The sequence below is a fragment of the Dendrobates tinctorius genome, unplaced genomic scaffold, assembly GCF_039654945.1.
Source record: "Dendrobates tinctorius isolate UK_male_01 unplaced genomic scaffold, ASM3965494v1 ptg000127l, whole genome shotgun sequence".
Classification (NCBI taxonomy): Eukaryota; Metazoa; Chordata; class Amphibia; order Anura; family Dendrobatidae; genus Dendrobates; species Dendrobates tinctorius.
In genome coordinates this window covers 16,025,935-16,053,780 of record NW_027361795.1, presented here as the reverse complement: position 1 = coordinate 16,053,780, position 27,846 = coordinate 16,025,935, and the positions used below count along the sequence as shown (strand labels likewise).

Sequence of the window (27,846 nt, the reverse complement as noted above, 5' to 3'; positions counted from 1 at the left end):
CAGGGACGCTACATCTCACTCACAGCACACTGGGTTAACATAGTGGGAGCCAGGACCCAGAGGTACCATGGAATGGAACATGTCCTCCCGACACCAAGGATTGTGGGCCTTACGCCATTCAGAGTTTCTCCCACAGTCTACAGCTCCTGCACCTCATCCTCCTCCTCCTCTTCAGCCTCCATCTCCGAAATGACCACATCAGTCACAAGCTGGAAGCACTGCAGCACTGCCTGAGCAAAGTGTCAACAGGCTGTACTGAAGCTAATATGCTTAGGTGACAAACCGCACAATGCTGAAGAGTTGTGGACAATTCTGAAAGAGCAGGAAGATGTGTGGCTGACACCGCTGAACCTACAGCCAGGCATGGTCATGTGTGACAATGGCCGGAGCATGGTGGCAGATCTGAGGCAAGCTCACACATGTACCATGCCTGGCACATTTGCTTAACCTCGTTGTTCAATGGTTTCTCAAAAGCTACGTGGACCTGCCGGATCTGCTTGTCAAAGTACACCACATGTGTGCCGATTTTAGAAAGTCAGCTCAGCAGCTTTTGGAGATTCCGGCTCAACACTCAACACTGCACATGTTGGAAAGAATTTGTGAGCAGAAGAGGGCAGTTGTTGTCTACCAGCATCAACAAGGCAATCGTGATTCAGTTCAGACTCAACACATAAGACCTCAGGAGTGGACGGGGATGTCAGACATATGTACCATCCTACAAACCTTTGAGGAGTCCACCAAGATGGTGAGTGGCGATGATGCCATAACTAGCGTCACCATCTTGCTTCTCTGTCTTCTGAAACACTCTCTGCTCACAATCAAAGAGGTGGCATTGCAGGCTGAGCATGATGAGATGGAGCAAGGAAGTATACAGAGTGATTACACACAGCCCTGTTGTGAATTCTCTTTCTGGTCTCCCTCTGCTTATTACTGAAGGTAGTGGAGCTGGTCAGATTGACACAGGGGTTGCAAGTTCTCTTTCTGGGCTCCCTCTGGTGGTTACAGGAGGTAGTGGAACTGATCTGATTGACAGAGGCTGGCCACCTGATAATGAGGATGACGAATGGAGATCTGGGGTTTCAGATTGGGATTTAAGACAGCAGACTCCCTCTATCCCAGCTGGTGATTTTTTTCCTGTGCCTTCTGAGGTCTGATGTCTCCTGCTCTGTCCCTGCATGGTTCAGCTAAGTGATTCATTTGCTATTCTGTTTGCATTTGATCTGGTTTTGTCTATCTCTGCTTGGTGCGGTTCAGCCAGCTCTGGCTGGGGCTGTACTGAATCACCGCCTATATGTTACTGCTTGTGCCAGTTTGTTTTGTTCCCTGTTATACTGGTCTCTTTATGCTTTGCTTTCAGAATATAGCAGAGTGCTGATATAGTGGGGGTGAAGTCGTGCGACGTCAGTGTTTTTTGTGCATCAGACGTGTTGGACTTTTTGGAGAGTTTTTTGCGTGATTGCAGACAGTGTCTTTCCTTTCCTGTCCTGTCTAGTCAGTGTGGGACCCATCATTTGCTCAGTCTATTTTCCTGCCTGCATTTGTGTTTTCATCTTGTCTCACCGACAATATATGTTTGGGGGCTATCTATTCCTTTGGGGTCTGCTCCGGGGCAGTTTAGATTTCCCCTTTCTTGCTTTAGGCTTAGTTATCTCTCCGGCTGTGCTGAGGCGTCTAGGATCATCGTAGGTACGTTCCACGGCTACTGCTAGTTGTGTGGATAGGATCAGGGGTCTGCAATCTGCTTAGTTACCAACCTCTCTGGTTTTCTGTGGCTTAGCCTGGACCTGCTATCCTCCTCAGTGACCCATTGATAACACAGCACAGCCTCATGTCATCCCAATGTAGATTGCTTGACAATGAGGAAGAGGAGGAGGAAGAACAGGAGCTACTTAAATGCGCTATAGACGGTGCTACAAGCACAACTGTCACACCATCTGTTCAGCATGGATGGCCTGAGGACAGGGAGGAAGAGGAGGAGATCATGGTCAGTTGTCCTCTTGGAGAGGACACGGAAGTGTTGCCTGTTAGCAGTCTGCCTCTAGGGATGAGCGAGTATAATCGTGAGTATTCGGTACTAGGCGAGTAATGAAGTACTTGCGGTACGCAGAACATGGCGGGTATTTCACTACTCGCCTAGCAATATTCGGATCCTCCGCCCAGCATTTTCCAATCACAGTAATGCCACAGCTTTCTTGGTTGTGGGCGGCATTACTATGATTGGCTGGCTGCACAGCATCATGTGTGGCGCCCCTGAGGGTTCAGTTGCCACAGAGGTACTGCACCTCCTCCTGAGGTGTGGTGCCCCACCATCCGGGTAGGTTGGAGGCTCCTGACCATGCATCCCACACAACACAATAGTTCAGCAAAGCTACATTGCGGCTCCCTGCCTGGAGTGTAGCAGAGCACCTTTGGTGGCTCCCTGCTTGGAACACGAAACGTGCTGGGAGGCGGGTGGAGGTAGAATACATAAAAGAGCGGGAAGGTTTAGGAATTTCAGTAAGTCAGTGAGGGAGTCGGAGAGAGGATCCCTGGGAGAGGGATGGAGGAAGGAGGTGCTGCAGCAGATCACAGTGATCTGGATCTGCTGGCACGGGAAAGGAAAGAAGGAGAAAGACATTGAACAGAATCCTGATCTTCTATAAGAAGGAAAGACTAATACGGAACGTAGGAGTAAAAGGGAACAGAGGAAGTGGGTTAGGAGAGAACCCTGCCTAGAAGTTCTAAGCGCAAGGCCGGGGCCCGGTCCCCGAGGTTGTATGGACACTAATGGTCCTGCAGCAGACACCGGAGGAGTAGCAGGCTGTAAATGCGCTACTTCCATCTCAGACTTGGGGGCACAACAGCAACATTGATAGTGAGCAGGGACTCAGGAGCAAGGAGTCCCCGAAGCAGGCTACAGCTGTCTGCCGTACAAGGAAAGTTCATGGGAACATCTGTCAGGAGGAACTCCAGTGTAACTCAGTACTGGGAGTACTTCACACCAAAGGCGCTATAAGAGGAGACATTCAAAAAGGCACATGTTGGCGGAGTGTTGGAAAGGAGCATCCTATCTTGCCTGGAGGTTGACTGAGTCCCTGACCCGGAGGACACAGCATGGAGGCAGGCACCTGTGTGTACTACAGACTATGAGTAAAGCTTTGGAACTACAAGCCCTGGTGTCCTCCATTTATTCCTGCACTAACACACCCTGTACCGCTACATCTGGGTACCAGCTTCTACACTGCCTGCACCTCTCCTCTACCCCTACATCTACACTGCCCTGGGACTACAGCTCCACCTGTGGGGAGCTTCACCATCTTGGCTGCAACACACCACCAGTCCCAGAGGATCTGCATGCAGCGTCGGCTTAACATCTCACTTGCCGAACACCACAGATGGCGTCACGAACTATTCATTCAATCAATTACATTCCATCATTTCAATTTCCTCATTACTTGGGCGCCCAGGGCCACGGACCGGGGCACTGCCGCTGTGACACATCCCGCTGACACCGGCCCGGTAACGAGTACCCCACAGCCCTGGGATGGCGATCCACATACATGAGTCATAGCCTATGACTCATAGCCTGAGTCATAGCCTCTATATAAGCCCTGCTGCCGCCATTTTCTGCACATTGCATGCAGAACACACCTAGTGTAGGGAGAGTGTGAGCAGCTGCTAGTGAGAGTTGTGTTTGTTTGCGCAAATCATCCAGAAATTCTCTGTAAAACCCAAAAGCTCTTTTCAGAGCTGAAAGTATAAGGTCAGGGACTGAGTAGTAACAGTTGTCCCAGCTATTTTTGGGGTCAAATTTACCCCTGCAGGGCAAGTTTTTATGATGTTGCGGTGCTATGTTCACAGCAAATAGGATGCACGGTACGCACAACTGACACACAGCCAGCCAGCTGTGTGGTGACTGGGGTGCGTTATCTCACCTTAAACCTCAGGGCAATTTTTTAGTGGCAGCACCGCTGTCTTGTGTGGTGCCTGGGGTGCGTAATCTCGCATTAAACCTCAGGGCAATTTTTTTGTGGCAGCACCGCTGTCTTGTGTGGTGACTGGGGTGCGTAATCTCACCTTAAACCTCAGGGCAGTTTTTTAGTGGCAGCCCTGCTGTCTTGTGTGGTGACTGGGGTGCGTAATCTTGCCTTAAACCTCAGGGCAATTTTTTAGTGGCAGCCCTGCTGTCTTGTGTGGTGACTGGGGAACGTAATATCACCTTAAACCTCAGGGCAATTTTTTAGTGGCAGCACTGCTGTCTTGTGTGGTGACTGGGCGCGTAATCTTGCCTTAAACCTCAGGGCAATATTTTTGTGTCGTTGCGGTGCTGTTTGTAAAACACAAAGCAGTACTAGGCTGTAGTGCTACCTTCCACAAAGCACTAACTGCTCCTTGTTCCCCAATATCTGCATCTGAACATCTGCAAATATGGAAGAAAAATCCAAAATTCCTAAAAAGGATGTTGTGAAGGGACAGGGGCGTGGACGTGGAAGTGGGGTTGTCATTGGTGCACAACAAGGCACAGAGTCTAGGAGACTGAAGAAGGTTGATGCATCTAGATACCTGGCAAAATTTCCCAGTCTGGAACGTAAACGGGTCTGGAAGCCAGAAGAACAAGAGCAGATACTGTCTTGGATGGCTGATAAGGCCTCAACAAAATTTTCTAGCAGCACCCAATCATCCATGAAAAAACAGTCTCCTGTCCATACAGACAACACTGGGTCATCCTATTCTCAACCTGTTTCTAGTTCATCTTCCCATCAGGAGTCACAGGAAACATTTGACCCCAACCTTGGCCACTCCGAGGATCTGTTTGGTCCATTTCCTTTCGTTGCCTCTAGCCTCTCACCGCACAACATTGAAGAGGAGCGTGAGGAGGTATCGTCTGTTGATGATGGCCAAATATTTGAAACCCCACAGCCAGAAGAAAGCCACTTTCATCCACATAATATACCGGGTGAAGAGGTGGAGGCTGATGGTGATGACACACAGTTGCCATCTGGCCAGTCGCCAATATCAACACGGAAGGAGGATGACATGGTCGACGAGGTGGTCGTGACGAGACCACCGATGCGACCTGGATTGTTGGTACACATAGCCAGCATAGCAGCACAGAGGAAGAAGGTGGATGCGTAGCACCAACAAAGGCATCAAGAGCTACTGGTTTGAGCAGACTGCAAAGTTTGTCAACTGTTGCCAAGAGCAAACCCTCTGCGCCCCAAGTCAAGGTAAGGGTGCGTTCAGCCGCTGTCTGGAAATAGTTTTCAGATAGTCCTTCTGAACCAAATGTTGTCATCTGTAAGGTCTGCCATATGAAGCTGAGCAGAGGCCAGGGCAAAGTCAACCAAAGCACCACTGGTATGGGGAAACACATGGCAGCCAAGCACCCTAGTCGGTAGGCAGAACAACAGGGTACCAAATATGTGTCTGTGGGTCAAACCACTGCCATGTCACCTGTGATAAGTCCTTCCCAATCTGCGGGGCAGGAAGCAGGTGATCATCATACCTCTTGCTCACACACTGCGGTTGCAAAGACACAGGACACAACAAGCTCATCCACCTGTTTGTACCAGCCAAGCGTCCAATTGTCTGTGCCCCAGATGTATGAAAGGAGGCGTAAATGCCAAGTCATGCACCCACAAGCACAAATACTGAACGTGCACATTGCCAAGTTGCTAGCCTTGGAGATGTTGCCGTTCAGGCTTGTGGGGACACAGTCTTTCCATGATCTAATGGCTGTGGCTGCCCCACAATACTCGGTTCCCAGCAGGCACTATTTTTCCCACTGTGCTGTCCCCGTGTTACACCAGCACATCTTAAACAATCTAAAGCATGCTCGCACTAACACCGTAACCGGGAAGGTCCACTTTTCAACAGACATGTGGACAAGTACTTGTGCCCAGGGTCGATACTTCTCTGTCACAGCACACTGGCTCAACTTGGTGGAGAGTGGGACAAAGTCTCAAACTGGACCATCACATATCCTACCCACGCCACGAATAGCGGGCCCAACTTCAATCAGGGTTTCCGCCTCATCATATAGTCCTGTCTCCTCTCTTCCTCCTCCTCCGCCTCATCATCCTATGCTGAAATACCCTCCACATCACTCCCAAGTTGGGAGCTGTGCAGCAGCGCATCGGCAAAGCGACAACATGCTCTGCTGAAGTTGATCTGCTTAGGTGAAACACCACACACTGCAGCAGAGCTGTGGCAAGGAGTAAAACAGACCGATCATTGGCTCTCCCCACTGCAACTCCAACCCGGTCTGGTTGTCTGCGATAATGGGCGTAACCTGGTGGCAGCTTTAAAGCTCTGGGAGCTGGTACACATGCCATGCACGGCTCATGTGCTGAACCTAGTGGTGCAGAAATTTATAAAAACATACCCTGACTTGCTGTACCTACCTGAGAAGGTGCGCCGTATTTGCGCCCATTTCTGCCATTCCTCAACGGCTGTTGCCAGTCTGGCAGAGCTTCAAAAGCAATTTAATTTGCCAAGCCACCAACTCATGCAAACATGCAACATGGTGGAACTCAACATATCATATGCTGGCAAGGATAAGTGAGCAGCAGAGGGCACTTGCTGAATACCAGCTTAAACATGCCGTCACACTGAGACTCAGCCAAGCCACATAACAAATATTGAGTGGGTGTGGATCGCTGATATTTGTGAGATGCTTGATAACTTTGAGTACTGCACTAAGCTTGTGAGCGGTGATCAGGCTATTATCAGCGTAACCATCCCTATGCTATGTCTGCTGAAAAAAATCACTGCATAATCTAAAAATGGAATCTTTGCCTGCCCAGCAGCTGGGTATGGAGCAAGATTTCACAAAGGGTGATCCTACCCAGCCCAGCCAATATCATCAGGTAAGATTGATGAAGATGATGACGAAAATGAGGAGGGAGAGGACTTCTTTTTCAGTGGTACCAAGGGGACACCTTATGCTACAGAGGAGACTCCCAACCCAAGCGTCATATCTGTCCAGCATGGGTGGGCTGGAGAGGAGGAGGTGGAGAGTCAGTGTGAGTGAGGAGAGGATGGGTACTGTTCCTCCTTCTGGGGTCACAGAAGATTTGCCTCTTTGCAGTTTGGCACACATGGCACACTTAATATCTGACTGTCTGTGCCAAGACCCTGGCGTAATCCACATTTTCAATAGCAACCTATACTGGTTGGCACCTTTTTAGACCCACGGTACAAGGACAAATTTCCTTCGCTACTGTTGCAGTCACCAAGGGGTTTCACAATTGAATACTTCAAGAGGGCCGTTGTTGATCATTTGATGGCAACAGCACCCTCAGACACAGCTGCTATCAGAGGTAACAGCTCTGTGCAACAGCATGCATTAATGGGGAGAGACATGCCAAGCAGGTCCAAAAGAGGTGGTGGTAAATGTCCACAAACTGGGTCATCTTCAATAAACCGGCTCATCACCCAGGACTAGCTGGACCAGTAACAATGTCAAGGAGGGAGAACTTGAACAAGATGGTCAATGACTATCTAAGTGACCATACCTGCGTCCTTCCTGATGCTTCTGTTCCTTTTAATTACTGGGTATCCAAGCTGTATAGTTGGCGAGACCTCTCCTTATATGCCTTGGAGGTGCTGGCCTGCCCTGCTGCTAGTGTGATGTCAGAGTGTGTTTTCAGTTCCGCTGGGGCAATAATCACAGATACACGCACACGGTTGACTACAGAGAATGCAGACAGGCTGACTCTGATAAAATTTAACAAGAGCTGGATTTCACAACAGTATATTAGCCCTCCAGATGACAGAATCCCAACCTAAAGTCACCCAAAACCGTTTTTTTTTTTTTTTTGCAACTGGTGATGACGTCCATCCCTTCCCATGCAAACCCGTTTTGTTCTTCTTACACACGTTTTCAACTCCTGCTTCTGCCAAATGTACCTCATGGTCAATAAGCTAAAAACAATGTTCCGTTAATTAATATTTCCCATTGGAGGCACTTGTGATGAGACCTTTCTTCCTTCATCAACCATGGTATCATGCCCCTTGGGCTAGTTTTTGGAGACACTATAGCTATGCCTGGACACTGGGCACTGCAACTACCGTGCTAGTAGTCTATTTTCATAATTGTCTGGCTCTTGAGGCTTCCTTCCTGTGTCAACCATGATACAGACCCTAGGGCTAATGTTTTGAATTGAAGGCACTATGTCTATGCCTGCACATTGGGCACTGCAACTACCGTGCTAGTAGTCTACTTTCATAATTGTCTGGCTCTTGAGGCCTCCTTCCTGCGTCATCCTTGAAACAGCCACCAAGGGCTAATGTTTTGAAGACACTATGTCTATGAATGCACATTGGGCACTGCGACTACCATGATATTAGTCTAATTTCTTAATTGTCTGGCTCTTGAGGCCTCCTTCCTGCCTCAACCATGATACAGCCCCTAGGGCTAATGTTTTGAAGCTGCTATGTCTATGGCTGCACATTGGGCGCTGGAACTACCGTGCTAGTTGTCTACTTTCATAATTGTCTGGCTCTTGATGCCTCCTTCCTGCGTCAACCATGATACAGCCCCTAGGTGGCACCTGTGCTGCTGATCAGTGCTGCTACGTTGTGTGTGCAACCTCTCTTCCCTCAACAGCACCACCTGTTGGAGGTTGCACCATACTGCGCTGCAACAGCATTACAGCTTACACTCTATGTTGAGATGCCCCCCAGGAGAAAATGTTTTGCAGGCTATACACTTTGTGTATGGGCATTATAAGTATAGGAGACCCACTCCTTTAAACTGGAAAAACATTTTTCGGAGACCATGCGCCACGTCTCTTCAGACACCAACACTAGAACACGAGGGTGAACATGTTCCGTGATGCCACAGCCACTATACTTTTTTGCAAGGGTGTTTATGATGGCAGTAAATAAATATTTACACAGTAGGATGATGTGTATCCCCTCAGGGGGAAATGTTTGTCAGCACATACACTTAGTGTATGGACATTGCAAGTATAGGAGACCCACTCCTGTAAACTGGGAAAAGTTTTAGTAGGCCATCCTCCACGTCTCTTCCGTCACCACCACTAGATCACCAGCGTGAACGTGTTCCGTGATGCATCTGTGGCACCCCAGGAGTCTGGTTGCCACAGTGGCATTGCCTCCCTCACAGGGAGTAATGTCATGCCTGGAAGCAAGGAGGGGTCCCTTTACCAGGTGTCAGTAGGAGAAAAGTCGAGCAGAACCTGGAGAGTGGAGCTGTGATTAAACTCGCCCCAGAGCTGAGTGCTAGGAACTGGATACCGAAGTGTGTGGTTGTGTGGGTATTGAAGTCCCGGCAGCTAAATCCGGAGGGCAGGGGACTGCAGGTCTCCTGGCCCAATCTAATTCCCAGTGGCACAGCAGCATACCAGAGCCTGGAGCCGACACAAAGGAGTGGCAACTGTGATAGGCTCGAGCTGCCTGCAATGCGGGCAATGGTTTGTTTTTAAAAACAGAGACAGTTAGCAGCAGGAGGGTGAGCTGTTAGGCAGCAAGTAAAAAGGGAGGACAGTGCAGAAGGAAGGCCTCCGTACCTACCTGGCCAGATGTATCCCAAATTACTTCCAGGCTGCCTGGCTATCCATGACGATCTGTTACCAGTGCCCTGGTCTGTACTGTCAACCATCAATTAAAGGAAATGAAAACTACAGTCCTTGTGTCCTCCAGTGATCTCTTGTGCCCTGAGTTCTGCACCACAAGGTACACAAAGCCTGACAAAAAACAGAACCGGTAGCCCTGGGGCCTGCTCCACCTGTGGGGAGCAGAACAATCCCAGCTGCGTCACCATCAGCTCCAGCAGTCTCCTTTAGCAGCCTCGGCCATCCTTTGCCGAACACCACAGGAGGCGTCACGTTAAATCCCATATACATATTCCCCATTTTACGGCACAGTGAGGGCCATGGAGTTGGGTCACGGCTCCGTGACTTCCCCAAAGAACTGTCTGACCCGGTTTCGAGTACTCCACGGCCCTGGTGGGAGTGCCACAATAGCAAATTAATTTTTTTCAAGGGCGTTTATAATGACATTACAAAAATGTTTACACTCTATGTTGCAGTGTTCCCCTAGGGAAAAATGTTTTTCAGCAGTTAGTGTATGGGCATTACAAATATAGGAGACCTGCTCCTTTAAACTGGGAAAATATTTTTCAGAGACCATCCTCCACATTTCTTCCTTGGGGGATTGGAGTGTGTGCAAATTTTGGTCAGACCTTGTATTCACTTCATGGGCAAACTTTAGGTGACTTAAAAAAATCTGAATAATGGGAACTTTGGTTTCATGTGGCCATCCTGTATGAGTGTTCAAAGGCTTATTGGGGTGCGTGGAACTTTGGTGAAGGGCAGGCCTTGCATTCAGTGCATAAGCAAACAGTATGGGAGGACCAAATGAATACTTGGAACTTTGGTTGGGTTGCATGTGGTCATCCATGACATCCTTTCAATGGGTTGTTGGGGTGCTTCCAAATTTTGGGCAGCCCTGCCATTCACTGCATATGCAATAACAGTATAGGGACCCAATGTTTAATAATGGGAACAACAAAGCATAGCTGGCTGATGGCTCTCTAAGAGTAGTGAGGGCCGACTGCTGGCCCTATAAAAATAGACTTTGTGACTTTCAGAGTCCCTCCTTCATAAATGAAACAGGATGTGTCTGATGAAGTGTCACACACCACATGGCCAAATAAGGTTGTAAACTGTTAAAATGACATTTCCCAGTGAATGCATTTGTCTTATTTGAAAGCAATGGTAAAGTTGAAAAACGCATCAAAAGCGCTATGTGGTGGAAGAACACTTTTGCTTTGGGTTATTTATTTTGCCTTATATAAAAGTCATTACCCTGGAAAGGATGTTCCTTAACATATTTTGGTTTCATTTTTGTATGTTTTATTGTGCGCCTGTAAAAATAGCTTAAGACTCGGACAACATTGTTCACAGCTGTGATCTGGGAGCCAGAAATGCTTCCAGGGGTCTTCACCATGATGTTCTATTCCCATCAGTTTCATAAGTTTTAAGGCCCTAAAAGGACCCCCGGTGGGGTCACTGTAAAAATACTCGGTTTTCCCATAGACTTACATTGGGCTCGTTGTTCGGGTCGAGCATCCGAACATTCCAATTTGCTCGACTCAAGCAACGAGCAACAGAGCATTTTCGTGCTCGCTCATCACTAATCACTATATATTACTATATCACATTTACAGTATTGTGAAAAAAATTGGCAAAATATGCTTCAAAGTGAGATTGCTTTAAAAAATAGAAGTGTTAAAGGGGTATTCCCATTTCCAGGATTCTATCCCAATATGTAGTAGATGTACATTGGGTACGAAAAGTATTCAGACCCCTTTACATTTTTAACTCTTTGTTTCATTGCAGCCACTTAGTAAATTCAAAAAAGTTAATTATTTTCTCATTAAGGTACACTCTGCACCCCATCTTGACTGAAAAAAACAGAAGTGTAGAAATTTTTCCAAATGTATTAAAAAAGAAAAAAAAATAAATATCACATGGTCATAGGTATTCAGTCCCTTTGCTCAGACACTCATACTTAAGTCACACGCTGTCCATTTCCTTGTGATCCTCCTTGAGATGGTTCTACTCCTTCATTGGAGTCCAGTTGTGTTTAATTAAACTGATAGGAGTTTATTTGTAAAGGCACACACCTGTCTATATAAGACCTCAAAGCTCATAGTGCATGTCAGACCAAATGAGACTCATGAGGTCAAAGGGATTGGCCAAGGTGCTCAGAGACTGAATTTTTGAATTTACCAAATGGCTGCAGTGAAACAAAGAGTGAAAAATTTAAAGGGGTCTTAATACTTTCCATCCCACTGTAGTAATAATAATAGCAAATTCCTCCAATTAGAAATATAGTATAGTTTTTCTGATTCTCTATATCTCTTTCCTTGTGTGCAGGCTTGAATACCTTAGGCATTCATGGTTACGACTACTAGCAACTAGCTAACTATCACTATATAAGTGGTCGTAACTATGGATAACTAAGGTGCTGCAATTCCTGCACAAGAGGAAAGAGACATAGCAAATCAGAAAAACTACACTACATTTCTAATTGGAAATATTAGCCAATATTATTATTATTATTATTGTTATTATTATTAAACCTACTACTAACTGAGATAGGATCTTGGAGATGGGAATATCTCTTTAGTAGTTTATTTTCATCAATTAACAAAATACAAAGTGAATGCATACAAGAGAAATCTAAATCAAATCAGTATTTGATGTAACCACACATTGCCTTTAAGACAACATCAATGCATCACTTTTGCTACACATAATTCGACACAGTTTTTGAAGAAACTCGGTAGGTAGGTTGTTAAAAAAAATTTGGAAAATTATCCACGGATCTTCTGTGGATGGGCGCTTGTGCAAATCCTTTTGTCTCTTCATGTACTTCTAGACAGACCCGATAATGTGCAGATCATGGCTCTTTGGGGGCCATATCATTGCTTCTGTTAGGCGTCGGGTTCCTGTCGCTGCACAGCAGGAATCCCAAGCCTTACCTTCAGCGGTCTCCCACTCCTCTCCAGCTGCAGAGGAAGCTGCTCAGCAGACTCGTCGATCCCGGTGCTCTGCTCAGACAAGCACGGTGGGTTTGGTTGCTGCTGCCACCTCTGGTCCAGCTATAGCAACGCATGCTGGTCAGCAGCGAGCTACTTCAGGGACTAAGTCCTCCTTTCGATCCACTGAGCATGTCCGTGGTATGATCTCTCATTGGAGATCGGAGGTCACATGCTCAGGTCCTTCTCCAGCTCAGATTGGACCATCAGGAAGGTCCCGGAAGGACGCTGCTATAAAAGGTTCGCATGGCCGCTCGGTTAGTTATGTGTGTGATGATGGATGCATGTATCTGGTGACTGACGCATTATGACTCCCCTCCCTTGGATACGCATGTTTTAGGAATTTAGAGTTGGAGTGAGCACCTGCTAGTGGCATAGTCTGGAGCCACTGTGCTATCACGTCACAGCACCACACCTAGTTCCATATAGTGCCATCCAGCACAAGGCACGATTGTACTGCATCTACAGCAACGCCCATCAGAGTGGCGCCGTGTGCAAAATAGTGCACCTTCCTACCCCAAGCTTAGGGTGGTTGGTGGCGTCAGCCTGGACCGCGGTGTATGCACATCTAGTGCTTATCTTTAGTTGGGTCTCCTAGGCACCGCTGTTGCAGTGCTGAACGCTAGGGCGTCTAGACGGACTCTAACCCCATGTCTTTGGGGTATGCTCCTGGGACCAAACCCTAGCGTTCATTTTACGGTAATGCGGCCCTGTGAAGTAACAGGGTTTGCTTTCTAGTTCACCAGGTGAAGTTAACCCGTGTGGATCTGCTATACCGCCAGTCTGTGTCCGCCATTACTGAGCTGCAGTTTAACATCTCTGCACGGTGGACCCCAGGCTGCGAACGCACCTCATTATCATTTTATTATTTGGTGTGTTTCGCCAGCCTAACAACTTCTTAACAACATTGCAGTATGTTTTGGGTTATTGTCCTGCTGCAGAATAAATGTAGAACCAATCAGATGCCTCTCTGATACTATTGCATGGTGGATTATTATCTGACTATATTTCACTGAATTGAGCACACAATGAATACTGACCAAATTACCAACTCCTGTTGCCTACAGTAACTCATTATTGTACCACTCTCCATCCCTTCAGCAAATAATAGCACCTTATGCCATTTTTCTGCACACCAGTCCCTATGTTTTCTTACATAGTTAAGTCCACTGGTCTTATTTCCATGCTGGAATTATGGGTTTTGGCTTCAATTCTACCAGAAGACTGGATTGACTTCTCAAAACATTAGATGAGCGTAGCAGAGTCCCATTGAGCTTCCTGCTCTGAGCTAATGGTATTGATCAGATCAGCTTTCATATGCCTGAAAAGATGCAGGCCCAGCGCTGGAGCCCGCATAAATGGAAGGAGGCAACCTATGATGTATAGGTACATCATAGGTTGTAAAGGGGTGAAATCCACTGATCTGTGGTTAGTTCTCCAAGATGACTGAAACAACCTTCTTACTGATTTCCTTCAATAACCGTTTGCAAGTGCACCTAGAAAAATTGATGCTTTGTTGAAGGTAAAGGGTGGTCAAATGAAAGCTTCATCAGAATGTAATGGCAAGCAACCATAGTGGTATGTGCAGAGGCTCTTCCTGTTCCATCCATGGTAATCTGCCGAGTTCTTCTCTCTACATATACTTTATGAACTGGATCGCTTCTCAGGCACCACCTTCTTCACGGAGTGACGTATACCACCTTCTATTATACTCTGATGTTTGCCATATTCTCTATGATATAATAGTGTGCAAAGAAAAAGCATGTACAAAATAATTATATAATATATTTTTCTTTTATCTTTGAAGAATGGCAAAAACAAATCCATCAAACCTGTGCTTCTACAAACTCACAATCAAGAGCAGCGGTCTGTTTTCCCGAATTGCTCCGAAACATCCCAGGAATCCAAGCAGTGAAAGCACCAATCCAACAATAAGTAGGATGTAGCCACCAGCACTTAATAAAGGGTTAGAAGACAAAACAGTCTGAAATCCATCAGGATCAGCAACAATCCAAATACCTATTCCTAAGAGACAAATGCCTCCCATCTGCAAAAAAATTGGAATATATTATCAGAGTGAATGATGAAAGATTATAAAATTAGATAAGATAGTGAAATAGTTTTTAATAAAGTGAGTCATTCACTTTTTAGTTATTAGTCATGCACCTGCTGCACTGAAAGCTTGGCAGCTAGGATGACATGAACTTTATTCATCTCAGCTGCCTCAAGCTTTCAGTCCCAGAGACATGGCTGGCGTGGTCAGTGCATCAGTATAGAGCTAGCTGTCAGCTGGCCACACCTCTATGACTGAAATCCGGAGGATACAATGAGAGGAATAAAGTTATTTTCCTCCTGGTAGCCGGGATCTTTCAATTTAACACAATACCTGAAGGTTAATAGAGTTTTTTTACATGACATGTTCCCTTTAACAAGAAAATAAAGATAAGTCGCTGCCAGGGATCTCTGCCGCCGACTTATTTATCCTAAACAGAGGGTCAGGCATGCTGAAATCCAACATTGTCAATCTTTTTTTTCCCAATATGGCTGAACATCAAATATATATTAATTACAAAGTCAGCTGGTCAACTGAATGAAGGGTTCAGGCAATGTAGCTAAAAATTGTATGGCCACCTTGATGAAATATACTTAACTGATTTATACAAGGCAATGCTTAAATCAGAAGGTAAAATAAATACTAAAGATGTCCTCTGCCCAAATGACTTAAAGAATCTACACTACATAGGGAAAATCAGTGGCTCAGCACTAAAATTATCTGACCAAAACTAACATCTGCGTTGGGCTTTGGTGCTTTTATTTTCTACATAAGTAGTAGTAGTATTTCCCACACCAAAAAACATAGTGATATTTATATTTAGTTATACTGGTTGAGCTTAAAGGGGTAGTCCTACAAATAAATATTATATCCTATCCATGAAATAAATGATACATTTAAGATTGCTGTGGGTCTGGATACAAAGGTAGATCATGAGAATAGGGTTATCAAAATCCTGTGTGAATGAAGCTTTAGTAAACATGTGCAACCACTGATCTATTAACCCCTTAGTTACGGAGCCAATTTTGAAATTAATGGCCAAGCCAATTTTTACAATTCTGACCACTATCACTTTATGAGGTTATAGCTCTGGAACCCTTCAATGGATCCCACTGATTCTGAGAATGTTTTTTCATGACATATTGTACTTCATCCTAGTGATAACATTTCTTCAATATGACTTACGTTTATTTATGATAAAAAACAGAAATTTGGCAAAAAGTTTGAAAATTTTGCAATTTTTTGTGATCACTGTGATAGGATCTTTCACAGTGATCAAAATGAGCCAATAGGACAAATCTCCTATTGTTGCCCGGTACAAGCCAGCAGATCTCGTCAGGTGCACGACGCATTCGCTCGACATTTTCTTCCAGGAAGTAGATGCGGAGGGCCAGGGTATGGCTGTTACCGGGGGTGGGGTTTGGGGGACCCCATTTCTCTCTCCTCTGCTATGCTAGATCATATCAGAGAAGAGACAAATGAATGGGAAATCTGACAATTTTTTTTGCGATCACTGTTATTCACCGAAGACTGGAGATGTAAAAACCGACCCAAATCATCTTCTCTGGGCTCTCGGCTACCCTAGGTAGCCGAGACCATGGAGATTTTACTATGCTGGTTGTGCTATACCCTTTTTTCTCAGTGCTGTTAAAAAGCGGTGCTGAGGAATAAGGCCCCTTAACTGCCGCCGTTAAAAGACGGATCAGCGGTCGTTAAGGGGTTAAAGGGGGATCTCTATCTTGTGCATTTCTGGCATATCTGTTGACTATGACATACCGTATACACTATCATTCAAAAGTTTGGGGTCACCCAGACAATTTTGTATTTTCCATGAAAACTCGTACTTTTATTAATAAAATGAGTTGCCAAATGAATTTAAAATCTAGTCCAGACATTGACAAGGTTCAAAAAAAGATTTTTATTTGAAATAATAATTTTCTCCTTCAAACTTTGCTTTCTTCAATGAATGCTCCTTTTGCAGCAATTACAGCATTGCAGACCTTTGATATTCTAGCAGTTAATTTGCGAGGTAATCTGGAGACATTTCAACCCATGCTTCCAGAAGCCCCTCCCACAAGTTGGTTTGGCTTGATGGGCACTTTTTGCGTACCATACGGTCAAACTGCTCCCACAACAGCTCAATGGGGTTGAGATCTGGTGACTGCGCTGGCCACTCCATTACAGATAGAATACCAGCTGCCTGCTTCTTCCCTAAATAGTTCTTGCATAATTTGGAGGTGTGCTTTGGGTCATTGTCCTGTTGTTGGATGAAATTGGTTCCAATCAAGCACTGTCCACTGGGTATAGCATGGCGTTGCAAAAAGGAGTGATAGCCTTCCTTATTCAAAATCCATTTTACCTTGTACAAATCTCCCACGTTACGAGCACTAAAGCAACCCCAGACCATCACATTACCTCCACCATGCTTGACAGATGGCGTCAGGCACTCTTCCAGCATCTTTTCAGTTGTTCTGCATCTCACAAATGTTCTTCTGTGTGATCCAAACACCTCAAACTTGGATTCGTCTGTCCATAACACTTTTTTCCAATCTTCCTCTGTCCAATGTCTGTGTTCTTTTGCCCATATTAATCTTTTCCTTTTACTAGCCAGTCTCAGATATGGCTTTTTCTTTGCCACTCTGCCCTGAAGGCCAGCATCCCAGAGTCACCTCTTCACTGTAGACCTTGACACTGGCGTTTTGCATGTACTATTTAATGAAGCTGCCAGTTGAGGACCTGTGAGGCGTCGATTTCTCAAACTACAGACTCTAATGCACTTGTCTTGTTGCTTAGTTGTGCAGCGGGGCCTCCCACTTCTCTTTCTACTCTGGTTAGAGCCTGTTTGTGCTCTCCTCTGAAGGGAGTAGTACACACTGTTGTAGGAAATCTTCAGTTTCTTGGCAACTTCTCGCATAGAATAGCCTTAATTTCTAATAACAAGAATAGACTGTCGAGTTTCACATGAAAGTTCTTTTTTTCTGGCCATTTTGAGAGTTTAATGGAACCAACAAATGTAATGCTCCAGATTCTCAACTAGCTCAAAGGAAGGTGAGGTTTATAGCTTCTCTAATCAGCCAAACTGTTTTCAGCTGTGCTAACATACTTGCACAAGGGTTTTCAAGGGTATTCTAACCATCCATTAGCTTTCTTACACAGATAGCAAACACAAAGTACCATAAGAACACTGGAGTGATGGTTGTTGGAAATGGGCCTCTATACACCTATGAAGATATTGCATTACAAACCAGACGTTTGAAGCTAGAATAGTCATTTACCACATTAACAATGTATAGAGTGTATTTCTGAATCATTTAATGCTAGCTTTATTTAAAAAAACTGCTTTTCTTTCAAAAATGAGGAAATTTCTAAGTGATCCTAAACTTTTAAACGCTAGTGTATAGTCGTGTATAAGCCGAGATTTTTAGCACTTTTTTGTGTGGAATACACCCCCCTCAGCTTATGAACAAATCATTGTCCCAAATGGCTTGTGGGGGGGAGGAGTGGGGGTGCAGCAGGAGCCAATGGCTGTCAAATCATACTCACCCCCTCCTGGTGTGGCCTCTTCACGTCCTCCCTGCATTTATTTTGTCTGGTGAGGCGTACATGGTACCGCTCATTAAAGTAATGAATATTCACACGTTTCTACTCCCATAGGCGTGGATCGCATATTCATTACTTTAATGAGCTGTACCACGTGACTGCTAAACACAGGAAGAAGCTGCCTCGCTGCGACAACAGAGACAAGACAGCTGGGAAGTGCTGAGACAGCGCAAGGGTGAGTATGACGGGGAGGATGGGGGGGATCCGAGCCTCATATACACAGGGGAGTACGGAGGGAGGACAGGTGCAATGCTGAGCCATGTAACAAGGGTGGAAGGACAGGGAGGATGCTGAGCTATGTAACAAAGGGGGAGGACAGGGAGGATGCTGAGCCATGTAACAAGGGGAGGACGGGGGAGGACAGGGAGGTCGCTGAGACATGTAACAAGGGGGAGGACAGGGAGGAGGCTGAGCCATGTAACAAAGGGGAGGACAGGGAGGATGCTGAGCCATGTAAAAAGGGGGAGGATGGGGACGATGTGGGAGCCATGCATGCAACAGGGGGAGCCACACATAGCAGGACAGGGATGAGGGGACAATGCATGCCCAGCTTATACTTGAGTCAATAAGCTTACCCAGTTTTCCATGGCAAAATTAGGTGCCTCGGCTTATACTCGGGTCAGCTTATACTGGAGTATTTACGGTAAATGCATAGCACATTCTGGTCTCATGACTGAGATCCACATGTATCTTGAGATCGGAGCCCCATTGTTGCAACTAGTGGAGAGGTGGTCAGATTTTCCCTTGCAAATGAATGGGCATTCCGACTACCACTCCACTCAGAGTAGCGCATGTTGAGCTCCATAACAGATACAGGCTGAATTGAGAGTATTTGCATCTGCTATACATTTATGGCATAATCCATAAATGTGCAAGATGAGGATACCCCTTTAATGGTTTAACTCTTTTTTATCAAGAGCAAATTTTAAAATCACAGATGAAGAATGTGTTGTAAAAAAGGGTTCTATCAATCCAATCATAGTATATCCACATTATGTTAGCTCATATGTTCAGTAGGTGATGTATTTACATAAAGGATATCTTTGATTATAAGGACGTTTATACACAATCAATTTGAATAGCATTAAATCAAAGTTTTTTTGTGTATTTGCACTTAGCAATAGCACTGCATGGAGCAATTTGTACCAAGCAATTGCTCAGAAATTGCTGGTGAGAGTTTTTACAATCTGTGTCACTGCACATAATACTACAGGTGCATCTCACAAAATTAGAATATCATCAAAAAGTTAATTTATTTCAGTTCTTCAATACAAAAAGTGAAACTCATATATTATACAGAGTCATTACAGAGTGATCTATTTCAAGTGTTTATTTCTGCTAATGTTGATGATTATGGCTTACAGCCAACGAAAACACAAAAGTTATCATCTCAGTAACTTAGAATACTTTATAACACCAGCTTGAAAAATGATTTTAAAATTTGAAATGTTGGCCTACTGAAATGTATGTTCAGTAAATGTACTGAATACTTGGCCAGGGCTCCTTTTGCATCAATTACTGCATCAATGCAGCGTGGCATGGAGATCAGCCTGTGGCACTACTGAGGTGTTATGGAAGCCCAGGTTGCTTTGATAGCAGCCTTCAGCTCATCAGCATTGTTGGGTCTGGTGTCTCTCATCTTCCTCTTGACAATACCCCATATATTCTCTATGGGTTAAGGTCGACGAGTTTGCTGGCCAATCAAGCACAGTGATACTGTTGTTTTTAAACCAGGAATTGGTATTTTTGGTAGTGTGGGTAGGTGCCAAGTCCTGCTGGAGAATTACATTACCATCTCCAAAAAATTTGTCGGTAGAGGGAATCTTGACATGCTCTAAAATTTCCTAGTAGAAGAGTGCACTGACTTTGGTCTTGATAAAACACAGTGTACCTACACCAGCAGATGACATGGCTCCTGAAACCATCATTGATTGTGGATACTTCACACTAGACCTTGGTGTAGTGAAATATGTATATGTATGGATGACCAGCAGTAAATTAACATCTGTCCTTAGACTGCAGCTCTCCACACAGGTCATGACCTCATGTTATCCTGAGAAGGCAGTCTCCCATCTCCAATCACACCAGGAGGCTTTACTGAGAACCACAAAGTGGTAACATTTCAAACCTTCCAGCTCTTTTGAAGGAGAGATGTCAATTGCAGCCTGATACTATCTATCTATGAGAAAGGTCACACAAATAGTGTTCAAAGAAAAATAATGTATTCATTGGTAAAATAACCATGGTCCTGTCACAAACCAAGGATTAGAATATTAACATGATAGGCTGGTCTAGAAATCCGATCTCCAAGTTAATCTATAAATTAAGCCTGTACAATTAGAAACCTGTTCACAGTGAGGGTCAGCCTAGCTGTTGTGCTCCGTTTCATATTCCCCCCTCCCTCGGGGACAGAATACCAGACTGCAAAGTTTGATATTTCTGTAAGGTTTCTCCCTTTTATTTTATCACTGTTTTTGCATATTTGTATGTCACTTTCTATTTCCATTGTTATATCCTTTTTATTGTAAGCACTGTACCTTTTATATTAAAGCTTAAAACTTTAATAAGTCTGAACCTTATTGCTCTAAAGAATCCATAGCCTTAGAGTGTGTGCTCATGGTGATTGGCACATAGTAGCAGTAGTATTTCTGGGACTCATTGCCCGTTTGTTCAGTGAGTGGTGGCAGCGTGTATGAGGGGGGGTGTGGTCTGTGTCGGGGTGTGATTTATGCTCCCATTGCAGCATAGAACAGAGAGCTGGACTGAGTGAAAGGAGATAGATTAACCCTTGCAGGCCCAACCCCAAGTCACGTGCTGAGAAGTGGGACATGGCAAATTGGTGGCAGCGGTGAGATATACGAATATATCCTCCCTGGTAATTAGAGACAATGTTTGCGTGTGGCACTGTGGAGGTGTTATGGAAGCCCAGGTTGCTTTGATAGCAGCCTTCAGCTCATCTGCATTGTTGGGTCTGGTGTCTCTCATCTTCCTCTTGACTATACCCCATAGGTTCTCTATGAGGTTAAGATTCAGACGAGTTTGCTGGCCAATCAAGCACAGTGATACTGTTGCTTTTAATCCAGGAATTGGTACTTTTGGCAGTGTGGATAGATGACAAGTCCTGCTGGAGAATGACATTTCCATCTCCAAAAAGCTTGTCGGCATAGGGATTCATCAAATGCTCTAAAATTTCCTGGTAGAATCCAGCACTGACTTTGGTCTTGATAAAACACAGTGTACCTACACCAGCAGATGACATGGCTCCCGAAACCATCATTGATTGTGGATAATTCACACTAGACCTTGAAAATCAAGGTCCCAGAGTCTGGAGGAAGAGTGGACAGACACACAATCCAAGGTGCATGAGGTCTAGTGTGAAGTTTCTACAATCAGTGATGGTTTGTACAGTATAATAATAATAAATTTTATTTCTATAGCACCGACATATTCCGCAGCACTTTACATTTCAGAAAGGACTTGTACAGACAATAGACATTACAGCATAACAATAATCACATAGATCATAACAGATACCAAGAGGAAAAAGGGCCCTGCTCGCAAGCTTACAGTCTATGAGGTAAAAAAGGGAGACACGAAAGGTGGGTGGTAACAATTGCCCTGGTTATTTGGACCAGTCATAATGTTAAGTGTGTAACAGTACAGACACAGAGGGCTAAAAGATGCATAAAGCATGTGGGAACATGATGCGGGGAACCTGGTTATGGTAAAATTTTTGACTGTGCCACACAGGGATAGTTAGGTTAATGTGTTGAGGCGGTAGTCCAGTGTGAATAAATGCATTTTCAGGGCACACTTAAAATTGTAGGGATTCAGGACTAATCGTATTGACCTGGGGAGGGCATTCCAAAGAATTGGCGCAGCACATGTATAGTCTTGGAGACAGGAATGGGAGGTTCTGATTATTGAGGATGCTAACCTCTGGTCATCAGCAGTACGGAGGGCACGGGTAGGGTGGTAGACTGAAATGAGGGAGGAGATGTAGGGTGGTGCTGAGCCATGGAGAGCTTTGTGGGTGAGGGTAATAAGTTTGTACTGGATTCTGGAGTGGATGGGTAGCCAGTGTAAGGATTGACACAAGGTAGAGGCATCGGTGTAACGATTGGCGAGGAATATGATCCTGGCTGCGGCATTCAAGACAGATTGGAGAGGGGAGAGTTTGACATGAGCTTTTACGTAGAGTGATTCTCTATGCCATTTACACATCTTTTTCAAGCTAAATATTCTACAGAATAAATATATATGTAGATTACAAAGACAGATAGAGTCATGTCTTCTACTGGTGTGGGTTCACTGTGCTTTATCAAGACCAAAGTCAGCACAGCCATCTACCAGGAAATTTTAGAGCACTTTATGCTTCCCTCTGCCGACAAGCTTTTAGCAGATGGAAATTTCATTCTCCAGCAGGACTTGGCACATGTCCTCACTGCCAAAAGTACCAATACCTGGTTTAAAAACAACAGTATCACTGTGCTTGATTGGCCAGCAAACTCGTCTGAATCTTAACTCCAAAGAGAATCTATGGGGTATTGTTAAGAGGAAGATGACAGACATCAGACCCCACAATGCAGACGAGCTGAATGCTGCTATCAAAGCAACCTTGGCTTCCATAACACCTCAGCAGTGCCACAGACTGATCGCTTTCATGCCGCGCTGCATTTATGTAGTAATTGATGCTAAAGGAGCCACGACCAAATATTAAGAGCATTTACTGAATATACATTTCAGTAGGATAATATTTCAGATTTTAAAATAATTTTTTCAAGCTGGTGTTATAAAGTATTCTAAGTTACTGAGATAATGACTTTTGGGTTTTCATTGGCTGTAAGCTATAATCATCAACATTAACAGAAATAAACACTTGAAATAGATCACTCTGCTTGTAATGACTCTATATAATATGAGTTTCATTTTTTTTGTATTGAAAAACTGAAATAAATTAACTTTTTGATGATATTCTAATTTTGTGAGATGCACCTGTATATAAACAGTGGAAAATTAAACTCATATCATCTTTCTATGGAAAGCTTACAATACTGTAACTATTCTGTATGCAATCATGCATTTTTACTTGCAAGACTATAATTTGCACATATTTTATTATTATACTATTCATATTACTCAGAAAGTGAATACTTACAAATATGAGTACATTGAAGAGAAACATCATATACTTCATGAAGAGTAAGATCCCCATTTTGTATTTTGGGATTGATCTACAAAGTGAATAGATAAACTTTAATAAAAGTGCATCCATTAAGTAGCAAGAAAACATAATACCATGCTTATTAAAGGAAATCTGTCACCAGGTTTTTGCTACCTCATTTGAGAGCAGCATTATGTAGGCCTAAAAAAGAAGCTGAATCCATAATAATAATATAATAATAATACATTTTATTTCTATAGCGCCGACATATTCCACAGCACTTTACATTTAAGAGGGGATTTGTACAGACAATAGACATTACAGCATAACAATAATCACATAGATTATAACAAATCCATTGAAACTTGTCTTTGCTCCGTATCAGCCACAAATCTTTTCACAGTACGAAAATCACGATTAAGTTTTTGTGAAATATCTAATGCTCCTAATAACTTGTCCAAGGCATTGCACTATTTAATGTTTTTCAGCAGCCGAGAGATCCTTTTTCTTTCCCATATTGCTTGAAACCTGTAGCCTGCTTAATAATGTCGAACACAATTAAGAAATACATTTTTCAAACTTGAATTTCATTAAACCGATCTATGTAAAGTAGAAATAATATACAACGTTCCAGCCCATATGGCTTTTAACAAGGATGTCTGCAGGGCTGTATGTCGGCGCTGGACTGGGGATGGTGTAAATTAACTTGATAATTTTTTATAAAAAAAGTGGAACATCCTTTTTAAATGGTTTTCATTTAATTGAAATCACCAGGCAAACTAGCTATCACAGGTGTTTGAGATTGATTTCAGTAATCCAAAGAGCCCTGATACACAATACCACATCTGGGGATTGGCTGGAGACACACAACCGATTTTAATATCGCTCCAATTTTGTTCCAGCAAAGTCAGACAAGTGTCACACAAGTGTCATGTGTGTACAATCCATTTTTTAAAGGGAATCTGTCACCCTTTTTTTGCCCTATTAGCTGCCGGCATAGACATCGGGGGTGATAGGGCTGGCGGAACGCACCAAATGATAAATAATAGTAGGTGCGTTCGCAGCCCGGAGTCCACCGTGCAGAGGTGGTACACTGCTGATAGGTAATGGCAGAAGAATAGGGCGGCGTGAAAACAGTCACACATGGGTTACGTCACCCAGTGTGAACAGGAGCGAACTCTGTTGACTCACAGAGCCGCACAACCGCTGAATGCAAATACTGGAGCCTGTTTAGCTCACAGAGCCCAGCCAAAAAGCACACAGAAAGCGGCCACAGAACTCTACCCCAAGGACACGGGGTTAGAGTTCCTCTGAGCGCATGGCGTCGCTGCCGCGAACGCCGCTATAGACGCTGGCTACGGAGGGTGGAGCACATGCACTGAGGCGTGCCGAGTCACTGATGGGGGCCAATGCCTGACTCCGACTCTGCCCTACCTACACCTAAGCCTGGGCGCTAGCAGGCTAGACTGCACAACACATGCGTACCAAGGGTAGGGGTTTCATAATGAGTTAGTCACCAGAGACATTCATACGAGCATACACTACTCACTCCTCATAGTCTGAAAATATTGTGTATCCTAGCGCATGGCCGAGCGGCCATGCGAACCTTTTATAGCTGTGCGCATCCGGGACCTTCCTGGCTTCTCGGATGGGCCAATCCGAACACGCGCAGGACCTGAGCACGTGACCTTCGATCTCCAATGGGAGAGCACTCCACGGGCATGCTCAGTGGCCCAACGTTAGGAATTAGTCCCTGGAGAATCTCGCTGCTGAGCAGCCTGCATTGCCATAGCTGTGCCAGAGGTGGCAGCAGCAAGCAAACCCACGGAGGTGGTCTGGGCAAAGTGCCGGGGCCGGCGAGTTTGCTGAGCAACCTCCTCTGCGGCTGGGGAGGAATGGGAGACCGCCGGCAGCAGGGCTTGGGATTCCCACTGTACAGCAACAGGAACCTGATGCCTAACAGGATGCTTATCTCCAGCATGCTGTAGATAAGCCCCCGATGTAACCTGAAAGATAAGAAAAAAGTGTAATATTATACTCACCGAGGTGGGTGGTCTGGTCCGGTCCGACACCTCCCTTCTTCATGCACTGATGTCCTCTTCTCCCATCCTGAAATGGCTCTCGCCCAGGCGCATTCCTCTGCCCTGTTGAGGGCAGAGCAGAATTCTGCAGTGCGCAGGCGTCAGACCTCTCCCGATGCCTGCGCACTGCAGGACTCTGCTCTGCCCTCAACAGGGCAGAGCAGTGCGCTTGTGCCGGAGCCATTACAGGACGGGAGAAGAGGACGTCATCGCATGAAGAAGGGAGGCGCCGGACAGGACGGCGACACCCATCGGACCAGACCGCCCACCTCCGTGAGTATAATATAATGTGTTTTTTTTCTCTTTCAGGTTAGATCGGAGGCTTATCTACAGCATTACAGAATGCTGTAGATAAGCCCCCGATGTCTATGCCGGCAGCTGAAAGGCCAAAAAAAGGGTGACAGATTCCCTTTAACAACTAGCATCCAATTTACATCTGAATGCAGTGTGGTTGCAATCCAATTATAACATGAGCTTTTACATAGAGTGCCATTTACACATCTTTTTCAAACTAAATATTCTACAGAATAAATATATATGTAGATTACAAAGACAGATAGACGAAAAGCCTGCAATTCAACTGCCATGTACAGTAAAATCATGCATTCAAGGGAATTTGTAGATATATTCCGCACTGCCACAAGAATGGATTCCAGTAGATAGATGACAAAGATTCACAGTGGTTTATTCAATGCGTTTCGGGGGTCTCATGCCCCCTTCGTCAGGAAATACCACAGAGTATGAGTATGTACCTGCATCACAAGTATATATAGTTAAGACAGGACGCTAGGTTTCAAAAAACCGAGCGCCAACAGATCAGACGACACAGTGTCAAAGTTCATAGTCATCACAGGGTTAACCGTTCAAATAGATTATAACACAGAGAAATGTATAATAGAACAGTTACTAACTGGTGACATTAATAGTGTTTTACATTTTTAGGATACAAATCCAGATTTGTTGCATTTAAAAAAAGAAAATAAAAAGAGAAGTGAGAAAAAACCTGACTTTCACTGAGTGGACAAGAACTCACAAGAAAATGAACATTCAAGCGGGACTAACAGATGGAACAAGAAAAAAATCCTTATTTTTAGATAGACCAATGGAATCTTTATATTAAATGTGAAAAATAAAATCGTTTTTTATTATTTTCTATTAAAATAAAATACAAAAATAAAAAACAATTTTAATGCATGATTTATTCTGGTTGTTGAGGACCTGTGGATCTACAGCAGCCGCCAGCCTTTATGCTTTTTCTCATCCTAACCAGGTGAACAAATTTTGTGTTATATTCTCTCCTTGTAATGTGAATAAGACCTTATTGTGCTTTCCTGTCTCCCTTTCTTTGCAAACGTACAGTAAAATCACAGTGGAATTCGGTACAATGAATGGCTCCATTGGTGTTTTTTTCACATATTTGGGTGATGTAGATGGAAACCCCAACATACCCCAGTGCTGAGATAAAAAAAATTTAGGTAGCACAAAGGCTCTGAATAAGCAACATGGCTCATTCCAAAAGAAATCCATTGAAATCTGTGCTCCCAAATTCAAATGCTTCCTTTACTTTTATTCCCCACAGTGTCTATAAAACACAGAATCCATATGTTTGGTATCACTTTAGTGGTGAAAGCACACTCCAGAAGTTCAAGCTCTGCACAATGTATTGGGAGCTAAGTAACATATTTGTAATTTTTTACACTGCAACAACAAATGCATGATTATTTCTGTAAAAAACCCAAGGAGTCAAAATAATCACTGCACCTATAGATGAATTCCAAGAGGGGTGTAATTTCCAAAATGTTGCCACTTGTAGGGGGGGATCTGCTGTTCTGGCAATTAGGAGCTTTGCAAATAGTGCCCATATACTATTCCAGGTAAATCTGCATTTGAACTGTCACTGCGTGTATGTTGCAGACAGCCGTCTATGACAGCAGACAGGCATGGCAAGAGGTGCGGGAACCCTTGCAGTCGGTCCCCGCACCCAGAGTGCTGTGATTGGTCAGTCAATATGACTACCCAAACACAGCGCGATCGGGCAGGAGATGCTGAAATTTCAGCATCCCCTGCCCGATAAGTGCAGGAGCTCAGTGCTATAGTGGCTGAGCTTGCTGCACTGACAGCCAGGAGTGGCGTCCGCACCCGCCCCAGGCTGTTAACCCCCTGAGTGCTGAGATCAAGCGCGATCGCAGCGGTCAGGGGGGAAACAGAGGGTCGGGGGCTCCCTCTGCCTCAGATCGGCGTCCCCGCGATGTAATTACAGGGCCCGATCTCAGCCATGATGACCTGGGGTTGTCATGACAACCCCCGGGTCATCCAGCTATGGAAAGTCTCTGAGACCATGCTCATAGCATGGTCTCAGAAGCTTTCTGTATATTTATAATACATTGCAATGCTG

The 27,846-nt window shown here is 44.7% G+C and overlaps 1 protein-coding gene and 1 long non-coding RNA gene across 3 annotated transcripts in view; one reads left to right on the top strand and one right to left on the bottom strand.

Moving 5' to 3' along the window:
- The window catches only part of LOC141047451 (tetraspanin-18-like), a 65,002-nt gene extending 41,575 nt beyond the window's left edge, over positions 1 to 23,427 (bottom strand). Inside the window, exons 1-2 of the mRNA XM_073542558.1 lie at positions 23,365 to 23,427; positions 14,406 to 14,600 (exon numbers count right to left, since the gene is read on the bottom strand). Of these exons, the coding sequence (XP_073398659.1) occupies positions 14,406 to 14,600; positions 23,365 to 23,421 (252 nt within the window). The 5' untranslated portion in view covers positions 23,422 to 23,427. The remainder of the gene's footprint in view (positions 1 to 14,405; positions 14,601 to 23,364) is intronic.
- Positions 1 to 26,834, top strand: part of LOC141047452 (uncharacterized) — a 272,005-nt gene extending 245,171 nt beyond the window's left edge. The window contains exons 3-4 of one of the 2 annotated variants that reach the window (XR_012219808.1): positions 14,361 to 14,488; positions 26,394 to 26,834. This is a non-coding gene — a long non-coding RNA (uncharacterized lncRNA). The remainder of the gene's footprint in view (positions 1 to 14,360; positions 14,489 to 26,393) is intronic. The other variant, XR_012219807.1, reaches the window with a different exon arrangement.
- The last annotated feature ends 1,012 nt before the right edge of the window (positions 26,835 to 27,846 follow it).